At 37.7% G+C, this 17,338-nt stretch overlaps 5 protein-coding genes across 11 annotated transcripts; 1 reads left to right on the forward strand and 4 right to left on the reverse strand.

Moving 5' to 3' along the window:
* Positions 1-154: 154 nt before the first annotated feature.
* On the reverse strand, positions 155-2,616 carry LOC116000950 (zinc finger CCHC domain-containing protein 10-like). The gene is made up of 2 exons (XM_031240829.1): positions 2,219-2,616; positions 155-1,120 (listed from the first exon to the last, which is right to left on the reverse strand). The coding sequence occupies exon 2, from the start codon at positions 1,114-1,116 to the stop codon at positions 328-330; it is 789 nt and encodes a 262-aa protein (XP_031096689.1). The 5' UTR covers positions 1,117-1,120; positions 2,219-2,616; the 3' UTR covers positions 155-327.
* Positions 2,201-7,070, reverse strand: LOC116013502 (DELLA protein GAI1-like). Its single transcript, XM_031253299.1, has 3 exons — positions 5,341-7,070; positions 3,581-3,675; positions 2,201-2,494 (listed from the first exon to the last, which is right to left on the reverse strand). The coding sequence occupies exons 1-3, from the start codon at positions 7,052-7,054 to the stop codon at positions 2,201-2,203; spliced, it is 2,103 nt and encodes a 700-aa protein (XP_031109159.1). The 5' UTR covers positions 7,055-7,070.
* LOC116030889 (DNA-directed RNA polymerases II, IV and V subunit 9B) lies at positions 3,631-5,221 on the forward strand. The gene is made up of 4 exons (XM_031273254.1): positions 3,631-3,786; positions 3,857-3,932; positions 4,223-4,381; positions 4,922-5,221. Exons 1-4 carry the CDS (start codon positions 3,758-3,760, stop codon positions 5,000-5,002), a joined length of 345 nt encoding a protein of 114 aa, XP_031129114.1. The 5' UTR covers positions 3,631-3,757; the 3' UTR covers positions 5,003-5,221.
* On the reverse strand, positions 6,868-12,444 carry LOC116030863 (ATP-citrate synthase beta chain protein 2-like). 7 transcript variants are annotated; one of them, XR_004100461.1, is made up of 17 exons: positions 12,307-12,444; positions 11,409-11,528; positions 11,187-11,289; positions 10,714-10,779; positions 10,497-10,620; positions 10,255-10,389; positions 9,940-10,000; positions 9,779-9,855; positions 8,852-9,007; positions 8,628-8,756; positions 8,404-8,536; positions 8,197-8,324; positions 7,983-8,088; positions 7,823-7,899; positions 7,671-7,741; positions 7,395-7,466; positions 6,868-7,007 (listed from the first exon to the last, which is right to left on the reverse strand). XR_004100461.1 is itself a non-coding variant. In XM_031273244.1 (16 exons), exons 2-16 carry the CDS (start codon positions 11,506-11,508, stop codon positions 7,451-7,453), a joined length of 1,482 nt encoding a protein of 493 aa, XP_031129104.1. In that variant the 5' UTR covers positions 11,509-11,528; positions 12,307-12,444; the 3' UTR covers positions 7,193-7,450. The 7 variants fall into 7 exon arrangements, 2 of the variants coding, with proteins under 2 accessions (XP_031129104.1, XP_031129088.1); XR_004100453.1 differs by having other exon boundaries at positions 6,938-7,007; positions 7,617-7,741; XR_004100456.1 differs by having other exon boundaries at positions 6,938-7,007; positions 7,617-7,741; positions 11,409-11,618; positions 12,307-12,367.
* A 1,168-nt stretch (positions 12,445-13,612) lies between these two features.
* On the reverse strand, positions 13,613-16,359 carry LOC115999490. Its single transcript, XM_031239650.1, has 12 exons — positions 16,260-16,359; positions 16,035-16,183; positions 15,867-15,915; positions 15,635-15,781; positions 15,345-15,445; positions 15,180-15,246; positions 14,969-15,059; positions 14,642-14,711; positions 14,435-14,530; positions 14,155-14,341; positions 13,988-14,076; positions 13,613-13,884 (listed from the first exon to the last, which is right to left on the reverse strand). Exons 1-12 carry the CDS (start codon positions 16,306-16,308, stop codon positions 13,735-13,737), a joined length of 1,245 nt encoding a protein of 414 aa, XP_031095510.1. The 5' UTR covers positions 16,309-16,359; the 3' UTR covers positions 13,613-13,734.
* Positions 16,360-17,338: the final 979 nt, after the last annotated feature.

Genomic DNA, 17,338 nt, shown 5'->3' on the forward strand with positions numbered 1-17,338 from the left:
AGCTTCAAATCTGAGTATCTGTCAGCCTAGGTAGTATAGTAGGCAAGGGGTGTCTGTTCAGATTATCATCAGCTCTTCTTCTCTCTTAACTTCTCCCTTAGTTTTTTGCGGTTGGTTAATTAGTAGTGGTAGTCCAGGCTTGGTAGTTGGCTTATGGAGTAACCAAGCACAGTTATAATATAGAAACAAACGTCTTTAAAATCCTGGAATTCTTGCAAACAAGCATACTGCATAAGGTCAAAATGTAGGATAAAGACATGGGAAACTCGTTTACTGGCACATTTATTTCAACATATGCTGAATCTTGTCTCTGCTTCACTGGTTATCTCAGCGCCTTCTACTCTGCCTCCTGCTGCTCTTCTTTCTGCTTGAGCGATCCTCAGAATCTGATTCTGAATCTGAGGATGAATCAGAGGACTCAGATGTTGAGCTGTACCTTCGGTGTCTTCTTTTCCTCTGCTGCAGCTTCTTCTTCTTCTTCCTTCTTCTCCTCCTCTCTTCCTCTGAGTCAGTTGAAGAAGAATAGCTTGTCTCACTCCCCCCAGAAGAAGAATTGGTCCCTGCACCACTGTCAGATTCAAAAACAGAAGCCTCACTATCGTCACCACCAGACTCGGTATCTGATTTGTGCTTTCTCTTGCTCTTCTTCACTTTCTCTTCCTTCTTCCCATCCTTCTCAATGTCTGGGTTCTCTAAATCATATGAAATTGATACCTTCGTTCTCAGTTTTGGGTTTTTCAGTTGCTGGGTACGAGATGGTCGTGAGATGTAAACTCTCTCGTTCTTGCACTCGTATGTCCAGTGACCAGTCTCGAAACACTTTTGACATTGAGAAGCTGCACCAATTGAGGACATTGAAGTCTTAAGGTCTTTCCGCTCACCCAATCTCACCTGCTTCTCGGTACTCATCAAGTACATCTGCCTCTTTGCTTCTTTTCTTTCTTGCCATCGGCTTGGCCCTTCCTCCTTCTGCCCATATGCATTCACATTCCGAGCTGCAGCAGCAGCTGCACGTTCAGCTTGAGCACGACTAAGACCCTTTGCAGCTGATAATGCTGCTGCCTTAATTCTTTCTGCTGCATCCTGAGCACCACTATCTTCATTCTTAGAAGACATGTTTCTGCATTCAAAACCAATATTTAGTCACCCATATCATAATATAATTCAAAACAATATCCAAGTCACAAGTGAATTTAGTACAAAAGATTTCTCAACACAAAGCTACAACTAACAAAATTAAGACTCCATAGCACAATGGAAGAGCATAGCATCATAATATTTAACAGAATACTTTAAACTAACATCAAGCTCAGTAGATATCCACATATGTGTGAGCCTAAAAACAAAACCTAATAAGTACAAGTGCAGATGGTGATCTTAATATGTTTCAGAGTTTAGGGAGACAATTTAAGAATACTAATACTAGTGATAGTAAATAAAACCATAATATTTCAGAGTAGTATCTCATCCATTGTTATCAACATGTTGGTTGGGAGGAATACTTTCATGCAAATGAGAGAGATATATGTATAAACAATAGTTATTCGTAATTATGCCAATAATACATTTAGGTGTCACCCATCCCTGTAAATCCCCTTGAAATCATGAGTCATGACCACCAACCAACATCGACACTCAAATATTAGAGTAGGGCTAATTGTTTTTAGTTTACATGTGAGATTCATTGTCTCACAGGAAAAGGACTTTTGGAAAGTAGTCTCAGAAGTTCACAACGCATAATTTATAAAGCCTATAACAAGTAAATTAAAATTAGCATGAAAATTTCTGGCTTCACAGCAAGGGCCTCCCCTGGGCAGCAGGATTCAAGATTTCAATATACACAGAATTTTTATTTTTTTTGAGCTGTATGTATATATATACACCATACTGTTACTGGAATAGAGGACTAATAATTAAATCAATAAATCATATGGATTGTGGAGTACTTAATTTACATACAATATACACAGAATACAGACAATTTACACAAAATAATTTTTTGGGGGCTGTATGTATATATACAGCATACTGATACAGTGACACTGGAATAGTGGACTAATCATAAACCAATAAATCATATGGATTATGGAGTACTTAATTTACAGTCAATATACACATAAAAAAGGTTGAGGATTGAAGATTTAGGGAATTAGGGATTTATCATTTGTGAAATTAGGGCTAACTAATTAAGAGAATAAGGTTAAGGATTGGTTCTAACCTGACAATTCGCAAGTTGTTGCCGACTTGCCGGTCGCCGGAGACGGAATGCTGGACGGATGGACGACGGTGGAGCAATGGACTGAGATGAAGAGAGAATCTGGAGGCGCTGGCTGTGGGGCGTGGCTGCGGCCTGCGTGGGCAGTGGGCTGTGGCAGTGCCGGTGCGTAGAATCGACCACGAGTGAGGCACGGAAGAGCCCTAGAAGTGAAGGTTGAAACCTTGAAGATGATTGAAAATGGAAGTCTTGACAGTAGATCAGCCTCTGTGCATCGTCCTGTTTAAATTCATATAGCATCCAATTTATAGTGTTATTCGAAGAGGAGAATGATCGAAGATAAGTTAATAAAATAGATTACAGATACAGGAATCAAACAAAATAAACAAAACTAGGGTTCCTAAAGAAGATAACCCTATTCCATGAGGGTTAGAATGCACACCTTGTAATATGTCTTGAATGTTAATTGGTTCTTTTCATTATCTCCAACTTAATTAACTTGCTATAATTTTGTGATTTTGAATTTTGAGATTATAAGTGTGAAATATAATTTATTTTAAACGATAAATTATGGTGTGCTAAGATGTTGATATGCTATGGACCCGTCTGGAACGGTTGATATGGATTCAAAAATTGTGTTATATTGTTAAATATTGAGTTCTGTAATTTTGTACATTGAGATCTAAAATTGTGAATAGATAGTTAAAAAATTATAAATATAAAAGAACGAATTTTGAAGACAAACAGCAAGGAATGAAATAATTTTTTAAAAAATTCAGACAGCGTCGTTTTACTTCAAAGTGAATCCGCCATTTTCCGTCTAATAACAAACAGCGTCATTTTGGATTTGGGTCTACCTTACAAGGTGAATCCGGATCCATGGCATAAGAACGGCTGAATCAGCATGTTACATCCTTTAAAAAAAAAAAGGAGTTACCTTGTGGCCCAATCAAATAGTTTATTTTGTGGTTTTGAATTGGGATTATAAAACGATAAATTATGGTGTGCTAAGATGTTGATATGCTATTATACTTTTGAATATTGAGTTCTGTAATTTTGTATATTGGGATTTAAAATTGTGAACATATGATTAAAAAATTATGAATATAGAAGAACGAATTCTGAAGACAAACGACAAGAAATAAAATAATATTTTAAAAAAATCATATGGCATCATTTTACTTCAAGGTGGATCCGTGTCCATGTCATAACAACGGCTGAATCAACATGTTACATCCTAAAAAAAAAAAAAAAAGAAAAAAAAAGAGTTACCTTGTGGGCCAATCAAATAGTTTATTTTCTGTTGGGCCATAATGTTTTTTCCCAAATCTGGCCCAATTGGAGAAGCCCGCTCAGTAGAAAGACCAGTGGAGTATGCTCGGTATTCAGACAGTCACTCCGGTCTTCCTTCAATTCATCCTCTAAGTTCCGGTGCTCCCGCGTCCTAGCAGCGAAGCTACCTAGGGTTTTCAGGAGAAGGAAGAGTGAGAACCATTCAGGAACAGGAATTTATTTCCCTATCTCAAACAAAGACTTGCGAAAATGAGTACTATGAAGTTTTGCTGTGAATGGTTAGTTTCTTTGAATTATTTATCCTTTTCTTCTATAAGCACGAGTGTTCACTTTACTATGTTGGTACAGCAACAACATTCTGTACCCAAAGGAAGACAAAGATCAGAAGATCCTCCTCTATGCATGTCGCAATTGCGATCACCAGGTACTGTCTGTTTCTCTGTGTTAATGGTGAATAATATTGGGTTTAGGGTCTTATGGTGGAGACACATTTAACTCTTATTAAAAGACTAAAAATTTATCCACCAATTGCTTAATTTTTCTTTCTTGCCATTTCTCTTTTAATGTGTGTGTATAATCATGAACTTTCTGGAAGTGTGAAGGTTGCAAATACTTTGGAAATGCCGCTTTGTCTTGAACATTGTTACTGATTATGAACACTTTGGCATTGCTAACTCTAGTTTCATTGTAATACTCCTCCTTAATATTTGACAGGAGGTTGCTGATGACAACTGTGTCTATAGAAATGAGATACATCATTCTGTTGGTGAGCAAACACAAGTCTTACAGGATGTAACTGCAGATCCAACACTACCTCGTACAAAAGCTGTGCGTTGTGCTTCATGTGGACATGGAGAGGCTGTATTCTTTCAGGTCTTTATTTTTGTAACCCTATTTATGCTTAGAGGGGTTAAACTTTGCTGCCATTCTTGAGTGGTTCTGATCAGGACTAGTCAGCTATTGTGGAATCTTAATCTTTTAGTTCTTCTGCCATATCTGCTGTTCTTTAGTTTTGCATTGTTGTTCTAATCCTGCCTAAATTAAGTAAAGAAAGAATTTGAATTTTCCCTGTGATTCAGCTATGTTTTTGCAACCACCTGGTGTCTTGGTCTCTCTTATCAATTAGATGTAATAAACTGGAAAAAAAAAAAAAAAAAAAAAAAACAGTATCAGTTCCTCTTGGAAAATTTAAAAGTCCACTTAATAGCTTCCTTTTCATGTTTTTATGTTTGAGCTACTTTGAGATGTTGATTGGGAGCCTTTGTCATTATTTAGGTGCTATGAGCTACATTTGCATGCTCATATCTTATGTATTTTTAAGGTGTGATAATAGTTATGTAGTAAACTATTGTTTTAATAATAATAATAATCTACTACCGAGTTGGTGCTCATATTCTTTGGATGCATGTGCAGGCAACTGCTAGGGGAGAAGAAGGAATGACGCTGTTTTTTGTTTGCTGCAACCCGAACTGTGGCAACAGGTGGAGGGACTAACATTACTGGTTAATGTGATTAACAACTTAGCTGGGGAATGCATTGGGCATTTGTATGATCTACTCTGTTTGTATAATGTATACCCACCCAAAAGGTGGGAGACTTTGTAAGTTGTAACATTGAGACCATCTTGTGAGAAAATACCGAGCTTCATGTTTCAAGACAGTGGCACATTGCAGACTAGACTAGTGAGGAGTATATTGTTGTTATTCACCATTATATTATGCATTATGAATGCCAAATGCTTATTAGCCAAATTAAATCATATCAATTTGACAATTTCCATGCAGAAACTGAAAAGAGGGGTGTTTTCTTCCACCCAATAATCATAGACTTACCGTCATTGTCAAGTGTGCAATATTTCCCATAGGGAAAATTGTTGAACACCAAATTGGCTTGCAACACTGATGACATACTCATCTCCACCTCCTTCATCCCAAACCGTGCAAAAAATGCCCTCCATACATTCATACTTACATGTCGGATCACCCTCTCCTCCCCCTCTGCTGCCACAATGTTCCTTATACGGTGACTCAGTTGTTCACGTTCTAAATTCGCTCTGATATATTCATCGTGCTTTAGGAAATGCTCCAAGGAATCTAGGAATGCGCTGTAGAAGAAGAGGGACTCGGTGAAACGGTTTACAAAAACTGGAGAGTTGTGGTTAGCTTCCACCTCTGTTATGACCATCACTCGTGGACGGATGGTTCTCATCACTCTCATCAAGTGTTCCAGCCGGTCCTGTTTTGAAATCATTGTCATGAAGAAAAACAGTCCATACACTGCAAGTGCTTCATCTTCCTCAACCTCAAAGCTCTGTTCATTCACTTCAAGAATGTCTTGGACCTTTACTGTTTTAAATGAAAAGGGGATCTTCAAAGAATCAGCGAAGCTTGTTAGTTGTTTACCTGTCTCCTCGATCAGTGGCCCCGACTTGATCACCAGAGCAGATATCTTGAGGTTCTCAATGGAAGATTCAGCATGGCGAGCTGCTGCGAGAGCTTGCATCAGAATCGTCCATTGCATCCCATGGTTGATCTCAAGGTCAATAATGTGGATCTTTTTTGCTTCTGCTACATGTTCTATCACTGCTTGGACACTGGCGAACTCAATCACTTGTAAGAAAGGAAAATTCTGATGAGTTTCAAGGATGCATTTTTTTGGGCAGGTGAGTTCCTCTTTGAGATACTCAATCTGTTTCTTTCCAAAATTCTCTGGTGACTTCTCTCCCGTCTGCCAATCAACTTTGTCGCGAAGAGCTTCAGAGAAATAGTATACTAATCTCTGCACAAGATTTCCATTCTTGGAACTCAGCTTGTCGCACATGCTGAGGAAACCTTTCGCGCTGTCAAACTTTTTCTGGCCAACTCTCTCAGCCGAAGCGAGGAGATGTAGAAGCAGTTCAACATCTTTATAATCTTCGCCATGAAGGCCCCAACATGAATTGGGAAATAGATTGTTTAGTTCACTGTCTCCATGGGAAGAGTTCTCAATGAACTTGTGTGCAGCCAACTGCAAAATCTCGTTTATCCACAACCTAGTACTGCTGCAGCAATTCATCTCTCTGGATTCATCATGACTGCTGCTGCAGCTTGGTGCTGCAGCATTCACCTTCTCCCCGGTTAATCTCCTGAACCGGTTCTGGAAGTTATAGAGAAGCTTCAGGGATGAAGGCAACGCGTTTTCAGCCCTCTTTCTCTTGGATTCAGAGAGCTCTTGATTCCCTGAAAATGGCTGAACTGATGAAGCCTCCTCATCAAAATCCAGATCATCTAGACTCATGCAATCTACAACAAGTTGCAGTTGGTGTTCATGCTTATGCCTGGGCAGGAGAGGCCCTTCCTTTCTAGCTGTTTCGTCGCCATCTTTATCCAAAATTTGACAAGAAGAAAACCAGGAGATTTCAGTGGAATCTCCCCACTCCTCAACCTCATCTGCAGCTGGTCTGCTTTTCACTGCTTTCATGTTGTCATCATTGTTTTCAACATCATCTATGCATCTGTTCCTATCAGGGGCTCCACCAAAAACATCAGATTTGTTTAAATCCGACATTCGAACTACTCTCTGCAATCTGCTCTTAATTCAAGTGAATTGAAGAATGCAGACTTCAGTTCTACTACTACAACATATAAGAGCATGCAAATTCAACTATTTATATATGTTTGGTGTGAACATGAAGCTTCGTACGTACGTGCAAATTGGTTTGAAATATTTTACTGTAAATTCATGTTGTTTGACAATGACAATAGGGCATAAGGAAAAACATATTGACGCATTCAAACACGTAATCATATGAAAAGATAGACAAGTTAAAATGGTTTTTATGTTACGGCAGCTTTGATGTCTCCGGGTCGATATTATATTCAACTATTCTATAATAAGGTAGACCAACCTGAAGGGCCATTCACATAAACAATTTGCTGAACCAAATAACAAGTACAATGCAGATCAGATGCCCTGTCCCCTGCACAAGAAAGCTGTCTTCATGTAGGGACAATAATGGAGAAAAAAACAATGTGCTCAAACACGATACTAATAAGGTTATGTTTCCATTTTGGTCATTTCATTTAATTGTTTTTAACTGGGCAGAATTTCCAGACAGATATTTGTGTACCTGTGTTGCACATGATGCATCAAAGTAAGCAAGCTTCATTTCAAGTTCTGATACCTGTGACCAATTCCTGCCACTCGAATGCCCTTCTTCTTCATACCTTCCACGAATTCATAAGGTGTAAGGCCCTGTAATTACCACACAACAATGGGATAAGTTTTGAGCTTTGAGTGACGACTTGAAAGCATTTTGGATTCACAGTTACTAACCCTGTCATATGCATCCTTGAAGTATCGAGCAGCATCGTCAATAGCCCCACCAAATCGGGGACCAATTGTCAGCAATCCTGTTAGCAAGCAACATTAGTAAAGTATGGATCGGAGTAGTTGATTGCAAACTAACTCATACAAAGAAAGGCTGTAAATGTACCTGAAACAAGGCAGGACACTACATCTTTTCCTGCCCGAGAAGTTACTATGGTGTTGTGGGCACCAGAAACACAAGGACCATGGTCAGCACACAACATTATGCAAATCTGTTTAGTCAATGGCACACCAAAGAGATGATTCGGTTACCTTGCAATGAAATTGATCAGAGCATTTCAGATATGAAGTAGAGTTGGAGATAAAATACAAGAAAATACCTCAATAAACCGAGAGCAGTAACGAGGAAGGCTCCGTTTGAACCACAATAGAGAAATGACATCACCCACACCTAATCCCTGCTCAACGAGAGAGAAGATGGGGACACCAGCATAGCAGGGCTCTTCACCTACAAAATTGAGGAAAACCAAATTCAGGGCCTTGGCTTTTACTCAGCCATCAAACTCCAAATCACGGTGAGATTATACCTCTTTCATCACAGATGGTAGTAATAATATGAGTTGGTGCACGAACTTTCCCACTCTTAATTGCTGTATTAAGATCCTCTGGAATTTGTGGAGGTACCACTTCCTTTACAGGAGTAATCTTGCCTGCTTCAACCTACCCATAGCAGGAACAGTTGTTAGCAAAACTAGCACCGGAACAGAAGTCATAGATTGAGTAACATTTCCATCTGGAATCCGGCACTTACCAACTTCTCAAATGTTTCTTTGATGGCTCCTTCAAAAGCTTCATATGAGGTTGGAACTACAGCTCCTGCATCCCTAAGTGCTTGATTCTTTGCTTGTGCAGACTCCATCTCACCACCACTCTTTGCTCCCTGTACAAAGATTAAACTCATACAATTTAGGGAAATGCACCTTAATTGGAGAAATAAGAGTCAAGAATGGAATAAACCAGGAAGCACTAGCTCACCGCATGTCCAAATTGTACTTCTGACTTGAAAAGCCTTGCACATGTTCCACTGACCCAAGCAACCACTGGCTTGTTAATTTTTCCCTGTTGGAGGGCTTCAACTAAGGAGTATTCATCCCTTCCACCAAGTTCCCCAAGAACAACCACCATTTTGACCTAAAGTTCCCCAAAAGTCAGAATCAAGCAAAAAAGGCAACATGTCTTGGAAGGATTACCAGGTTTACGAGTACAAAACATCAGAAATCATGCATAATTCTCCATTCATTGTTGAGTCACAAATTTGAACAGAATTATACGGACTAAAAGTGACCATTGAAACTCCACACCTAGTTGATTCGAGACATTAGGTATGAAGAATTGATTCCTTCCAAAGATTTATAAACTTCTGAACATTACAAATGCTCATGTTTTAGATATTCCCCAGACAATCACTTTTTTGTTCAGAAACAAGTGCAGTTGCACTAAAATTTAGTATTTCATATTTCCGAGCCAGATATGGCATAATGTTATGTACACGGGCGAACTGACGCATCACAGGGCGATTAGGGTTATCGAGGGTTGTTTGCGGGTTGCCTATGTTGAGAGATGAATTAAAGAACAAGATACTAGGAATGTTTTGAGATTTTTCCCACCTCTGGTTTTATCTAAACTTCTTGCTTGCTTGCCCTTTTATTAGAATGAAAGTCCCCTATATATATAAGAGGGTTACAAAGACTAAATAAAACATAAAAAAGGAAAGGATAATCATTAAGGTTCCTTACCATAATTATTCACTATCTCTAAAGGAACTAAACTAATTCTAATAACAAAGATATTTCAGCTAGTCAATCTCCTAATTTCTTACCATGATTTTCTGAATCATAACACATAAGCAATGCAACTCATGACTCAAAGCCTTTCAAAAGTGGTTTGGCACAAGTGAATTACCTGTGGAATGTTGTTAAAGCGCAGAACATGGTCAGACAGTGTAGAGCCAGGGAATACATCCCCTCCAATTGCAATACCTGCAGAGATAAGAAATTAAATTTTGTGTTTATTACAACATAACTGTGCTAAGGCATCTCAATAGTAAATAATCAATGCCACACCTTCGTAAATTCCATCCGTCACTCGGGCAATGGTATTGTACAATTCACTAGACATACCACCCTGTATTTCAAAAACAAAATTATTTAAGGAACCATTGAAGGTAACTAAATAGTGTTGTTATCATTCTTAATGATTCAATGATGAAATAAATTGCTAGGATGGGCGTGAGAAAGTTTGGACGGAATTCTTTTCTTTAAATTTCTGTGTTTGCTTCATTATTTTAGAAGAAAACCTGCAGTGTAAGTCTAGATTGCAAATTAGATACATTGGAGTTTGGACATTATCAAATAAGATTATCCCCTATGATTACTTACAGATTTGGAAACAAAGCCAACAGATCCTGGTCTGTAAAGCTTGCAATGAATAATGTTATCAATGGTCCCAGCAGTGTCACCAATTTTAAAAGCTCCAGCCTGAATTCCTCCAACTGTAGCTGGGCCAATAACTACCTGAAGTGATAATGAGATGAGTTAATAATAAACTATATTGACCCAAAATCAATCCTGACAATTAATGACTGTTGATGGACAGAGGAAGATAAAATGAGATAGCTTACCTTGTTGTTTGCTTTTGCATAAGCAACCAACTGCTTGGTGTCTGACTCAGGAACACCTTCAGCTATGATAACCACTACTCTAATGGTTGGCTGCTTGAGAGCAGCCATGGAGGAAGCAGCAGCACTGCAATTCATTCAGGAAGGAGATATAAGAAACATTATAACACTCCAGTTTATTTGGAAGAGGAAAACAATAAACCAGAGAAAATTTACCAACCTTCTGAATGATGCAAAGTTAATGAAAACATCAGCTGTAGGATGAGCGGCACAAGCAGCTTCGATGCTGCAGATGGGTTGAAAATTTTGCAAAGAAGAATTAGAATATGAAATTCCGAACCACTGCATGTTTTCTTTACTTAGTGTTTCAAAGCAACAGACTGGTAGACAATGCGCATCATATAGTTTATGTGCATGGAAACACTGCAAAGCTGTAAATGACGTTTTTCTAAACCAAAGTGTTTTATGACATTACTCAAAATTGGTACATCTAAAATTTGAAACTTAAAATCCCATTAATAGCTGCATCATGAAGCCAAAAAGAAATATTCAACGTATTTAAAACGTAAATTGTATTTAATAAAAGTTCCTATCCATCCAAATGAGTATTTCAAAATACAATGCAAGTAAAAATAATAATAATAATAATAATAATAAGGCAATAGAAGAAATTGGAAATGAAACAAGACACACCCTAAATGGACAGGAATTGCAATCTCCTCCTGACCGAAGAAGAGTTTCTGGAATCCTTCCGAACCAGGATTTATAATTCCAGCAATGGAAGGAGTTTCTCTCCCTGTTAATTGAATTCAATAATTCAAATTTAATTATAACAAATTTAACAGTGATGACATTGGTTGAGACTCTATTTCCTAGAAAGTAAATTGAAGAAGAAATATAAGATTTTATACACACTACAAAGGAAATCAAAATCAAGCATCCGTTGGATGGGAAGTTGTTTGTAGTTGTAGAACAAGGCTTGAGTAGTCTTGGAGAAAAGTTGTCCGGTTGCCATGGTGCCGATTCAATCCACAGCTGATGAAAAGTACAATATCAGCACAAGATCTCCCAACATGGCAAGTCATCATAAGTATGATTCACCAAATTCCACCCCACCCTCCCTACCTAATTATAGTTGCAAAACATAAAACAGAACATCAACTAGCAAAGTCATTGTGTTCAATGTACTAGGCAGCTCAGGTATTGGTTGCTATGCCTCTCTACAAGTATTAGAAGTATAAAAGCATTGTAAGAAATAACAGCTATTGAGATCATTGCCATCTGTACGCACGGGCATCACTATAATTCTAAACAAAGTAGATCCAAATTGTAGCTACTGTTAAAATTGGTCGTTCATTCAGTCTAAATGGGAAGAAATCACAAATTTTCATCATCCCCGGGCAAATCAACTATGCTAAGCGCCAACATTATTTAAATCAAAGATCAACTCATAGACCCAGAAAAATAACTGAAATTAGTACTTCAATAAAAAAAATGCAAAGCAGACTAGCGAAGCATTAAGTTGATCAAAGATGAGCAGCCCAATAAAAAGCAAACAATTGAAGCTCAACTAATCCTTAGATCTTCAAACAAAAACAATGCACATAGTAACACTAGCAAAAAACTACCACTCCCGGAGGCCGTGAATAGATCCGTTTCATAGCGCTCAGTAAACACGAGATTACAGCAGATTTACACTCAAAACCGGCGTTTATCAAAAGAGAAAACAGACAATTCGCGTAACGACTCCATTGAAATGCTCAAATTAAAACCCGACAACACAAACGATGAGAACAACAGATGGAAAATAGACCTGAGCTTTGAAATGAAACGAATCGCCTCTTAAGCGCAGACAATGTGACTGGAAAGAGGGAGAAGAATGATTGATATACAATAGGGGAGGAGCAGCATGTATATATACAGAGACGCAGATGCAGAGCTAGTAGTAAATATGTCGCGGTGACAACTGTGGCGCGATCAGTTAACTGGTTTTTCTTTTAAATGGATATTATTAATTAATAATCATATTTTAAGCGCTGTTCAAATTTTACTGGACCATACTCCAGTCTAGGCTCGACTGGTTTGACTTCAATTACCTCAATTACACCAAAAACATTTGTATATTATCACCGGTGGCTCGTCGGCTTGGTTTGATATCGGGGATTCCATTTTTGACCAATTTAGACTATACTATAATCCACTAATCCCAAGGAAATGATTTTTTGTTGGTAAATCATAAACGAAAAAAACAAGTAACAAATCATATCACTTAAATTTAATCCGTTACATTAGGATACTCGATGCATCAAACTGGAGTTAATTCCTTAATCCAATATAAATCATAGTCAAGATTAGTAGATAAGTGCACACCTAAAAAGCTTTTAAAATCTCTCAATCATATATTTTTAATTATTATTTTTTAATATTACATTATTGTATCATATAGTATTGTAAAACATTTTTAAGTGATAGTCGCCAATTTTAGAAATAGAATAATTTTGTATTACATTTCTCGTTAAAGTTGTGACTAGTTTAGTAAAGACAAGCAATTTGAACCTAAATAAATACATTAATTATTTGCAATTATATAATTCATGCACAATTCTTCGTAGTTTTCATTTTCTAAAAAGTTATTTGTCTTTTTTTTTTTTCCATTAAATGTGCCATATATTCCCAAAATATCCCATACAAAGTACCAACATCAACGTCTAGGTAAGAGCAAAAGGTTATGGTGGTTGGGGAAATGAGTGAGTTGGTAACCTATGCTTAGCGTTCTGTCTAAGGAACGAAGATTGTGCATTATTATTACACGGAGTATTATTACCAACCAAAAAATAAGAAAAAAATCGAAGAATAAGTATAACAATTGTCAATCATCCAACGCCGCCAATTAGTTCAAGACGGCGCGGGGAAGATATTCTCATATTCCAATTGCTTTTTAAATTACATATATACATATTTCAAACCAGGCATCATCAAAAAAGTGCAAATATTTAATATAAGGTGTCTGCTAAGAGCACGGCTTCGATTATTTTATCATGCAGCAACTCCCCGTTGGGAAATGGATAGCATTATTTTCTTGAATGTTAATATCATACTCATTTCTTGGATTTATGGTCTAAAAAAAGTTAGTTTGCTTTTCCATGGAATGCAGCGCATATTAAAGGCGACCTATTGTTATGTCATGAATCCCATGATAAACATTGTTTTTGAAGTGTCAACAACAACAAAAAACCTCCCTCTATTTCAAAGAAGGCAAAGAAACATAACACTTGACAGTTCCTACCAGACTAAGCGATTCCTCAAGTGCCTGCAGGAGTTGCTCCGGATGATCTTCAATGCAAGCAAGTCCATGCTGAGATTGCATAGAATGCAAAACCTTTCCCACAATCTGATCGAAGAATTAAGATTAGGCACCCGTGTTGGATCTTGAAACATTATAGGATCTAAGTTAGATAAGCGCTATTATTTTTTACTCAAGAACAAGGACTAACCTTCCGTGCATAGCCTCCAAACGCTACGCCACTGATCAAAGCATTTCCTGAACTCAATGAGCTTGTGAAATTTCCATCATTTGATATATCTGGATAACAGTAAAGAATCTAAGGTGAAAAGTGGGTTATAGTGAAATTTGTAGTCATTTAGGAGCTAAGTTTGATACCAGATATGGTGGCTGTCTGGAATAGCCTGGCCTTTTTTAACCCATCCACTGTATGAGCATTGGTACCGCCTGCCAACTGAAGGAAACCTTTTGGTCTGTCTCCAGCAGAGGCCAAATGTAAAGCGAAAGCAATTGCTTCTCTCGTGGCACCTCGCCCAATATCTCCACTCATGGGGCGCCCATCTAACTAAACTTTGCAACATATGATCATCCAGAAATCACAATTGGCTCGTGTAACTTTTTTTTACTTTTAATGTTGAGATAAAAGGTTGGTGTATACCTGCCATAAGTTGTAGCAATGGAGGTTGGTTTCCATTATGGAGTACATGGCATTCATTGCAGATGCTGCTGAATCCTTGATGTCGGGGAAGCTAACCTACAAATTAGAGCAATTGCATTATAGAAGTTTAAACGAGTTATCCAATCAGAATATACTTAGGTGTCAAAGCAAATGTTGCAAGACAATAAAGCAGATTCTGGACCATACTGCAACAAGTCGCAAACTATTGATGGAATCCCCTAAACTATCCCAGAGTTCTTTGAAGGCTTCTGGTACCCTATATAACGAAAACAGCGAGGTTATGAATTTAATTTAATAACTTTTGCTAGATGGAAGCTCTCCGATCAAACTATTTGCTACTTAACTGGTAACTGAACAGACAGATATCATCATTTTACCACAAATCATGATTCTTGAGTCAAATGTCTTTCCTATGGACTAAACTCAAGCCTCTGATATTAGAAGTGAACATTTCATTTGAGTTTAATTTTGAACATTTAACCAGGAAAACTGACAAAATGTCTTCAGTGCTACCTTCCATTGGTATGAATTTCAAGTGCATCAACATCATCCCGTACCAGAAGTTCAGCTACAGCAGTGGCGTCTCTTATGTATGTAATTGCACCTAAATTCACATATATAATATCCAGCGCAGCATAGCAAAAATGAGGAGTAAGAACACATGATTCAGACTGATATAGGATCAATTTCAATAACTAAAGCTGAACAATGAAATTTGACACACTTATTTTGTCATATGGACAAACAGGGAAGCATCGACCACAGCCATAGCAGCGTTCCACCACAACACCCTGCAGATAGATATACACTTTAATTTCAACAGCTAGCGAGAAACATGTAGGTTCGTTCATGACTTGAGAGTACAAAGAAATCAAGAAATTGAATGAACCTTCTGCTGATCAGGTTCACCATCTAGTGATATTGCATTAGCCGGACAAACATTCTCACAGGGTCTTGAACAATCCACTGGACAATCATCAGGATCGAATTCTATAACAAAAATAACAGTGCATTTTAAGCATATACGGAGTATATTTCTTTAAACTCATTGAGATCGAATTTGATATCTGTTTGACATAAAATCATATACTATGAATCAAGTCCATCATCAGTTAATCAAATATGGTCAAATTAAACGACTGTACTTTCAAGAAATTACTTAAGCTAGCAAAGTATTACCAGCTTTACGAAAATGAATATCTTTATCGTCATTGACACTGATCATTATCCATGGCCTCCGAATAGGAACAATAGCTCTAGCCGCTCTTATCCCTTCGTTCACAGCATTGACTACTGATTCCTCAGCAGCACAGTCAATGCAATCAACTGCAGAATTCAATAATTAAACAGACGGACCACAAAATCCTCCCTAAAAAAATATTGGTAACCAATTCAAAGACGCAATTTTCACCTCCGGCAAGAGTGTAGACCAGAGAAAGGTTCCTGACATCAACCACATCCTAGAGAAATAAGAACGAAAAACAACTAGCACACAGTTATGCGTCGGTCGGTCGGGTGAGAGCCGTCCGATCCGAGAAATTAACACAAGGAAAAGATAAACGTCTTTGAAGAGGAGGACCTCAAAGCTAGCACCACAAATGAGCTTGACCCAGTTTCCCTTTCGCAGCGATTCAACTGGGGAGGCTGAGATTGAAGGAACAACCGTCCTTGAGACCAGGGTTTTCACTCTGTCGAGATTCTTCAGACACCCGCAGGGATTCAACTGAGCTGCAACGGCGAAAGGAAGGCAATTGTTCAAGGATACTCAAACAATTTTTATCTACAGAGAGAGAGAGAGGGAGACCTTTAGGTATTCGACCGAGCGAAGCAGAGCGAAAGATGCTCATATCCATTATCCGTTAAATCTGTTACTACTAGATATCTCTCCTTCCTCAGCCTATATATATTTTCCCATAAAATCACGAGAAATTATGACTATCTTATAGTTAAAAAAAATAATACAAATGTACAAGCTGTTTTTATTTTTTATTTTTAATATGCATATAAAAAAATTGTATTCTTTTATACTATGTTGGGCTGAAAGGCCCAATAAAGTTGGGCCAACATAATGGATCAGTGTTTGTTGGATTTGGATGAATGTGCAATTGCGTTGAAAGATGGAAGATGCATGCCATAAGGCAAATTGTTCATTGAATCCGGTTCAAAATACATAATTTATATATTGAAGGTTCACAATTTACCTACTGAATGTTAACAAACTAAATGTTCACAATTTTTACAAATTCGCAATTTGAATTATGAACATTCTGTATATAAATTGTAACGGGTCTACCTTGGGGACCCGGATCCATAGTATAACTATTGCATGCATAAGAATAAGAATAAGAATAGCATGCTCATGTCAGGTCTCAGGTGTAAAAGCTTGCAAATGGTATAGGAGGAACAATTATGATACTCCGTATTTGGTTAGGTAGGATTAATATTGAACTGACATTATGATTAATATAATACGGAGTATATAATAAAGAAATATTAACCGGTAGCTAGGAATTAATAGATTATTTAATGCCAATGAAACAGCCCCTGAAAAGCCGTTACTCGTCTCTTCCACCAGTCCTCTGCAACCAACTGTTCCATTCTCTTAACAAAACTCGTAGGTTTAACAAAAAAATGCAATGGAGAGAGAAATGGCAGAGAAAATTAGTATGAACAACACTTGAGGTAATCCAGATTCTAGAGTTGAAGAAATAATTCATCAAAAATATAAAAAATTGCATCTCCCAATTCCCATCCGCATGGTCTCGGATACATGAAATTCCAAGGCCGGTTCAAGAATCAGCCTAAACCAGTTCGATGGCCGTGGTATTTCTCCACCATTTTCCTTGGAATTCTGTTTCTCTCCTGAAAATCATATCCAATGTT

Source organism: Ipomoea triloba, chromosome 1 (assembly GCF_003576645.1).
Source record: "Ipomoea triloba cultivar NCNSP0323 chromosome 1, ASM357664v1".
Taxonomy (NCBI): domain Eukaryota; kingdom Viridiplantae; phylum Streptophyta; class Magnoliopsida; order Solanales; family Convolvulaceae; genus Ipomoea; species Ipomoea triloba.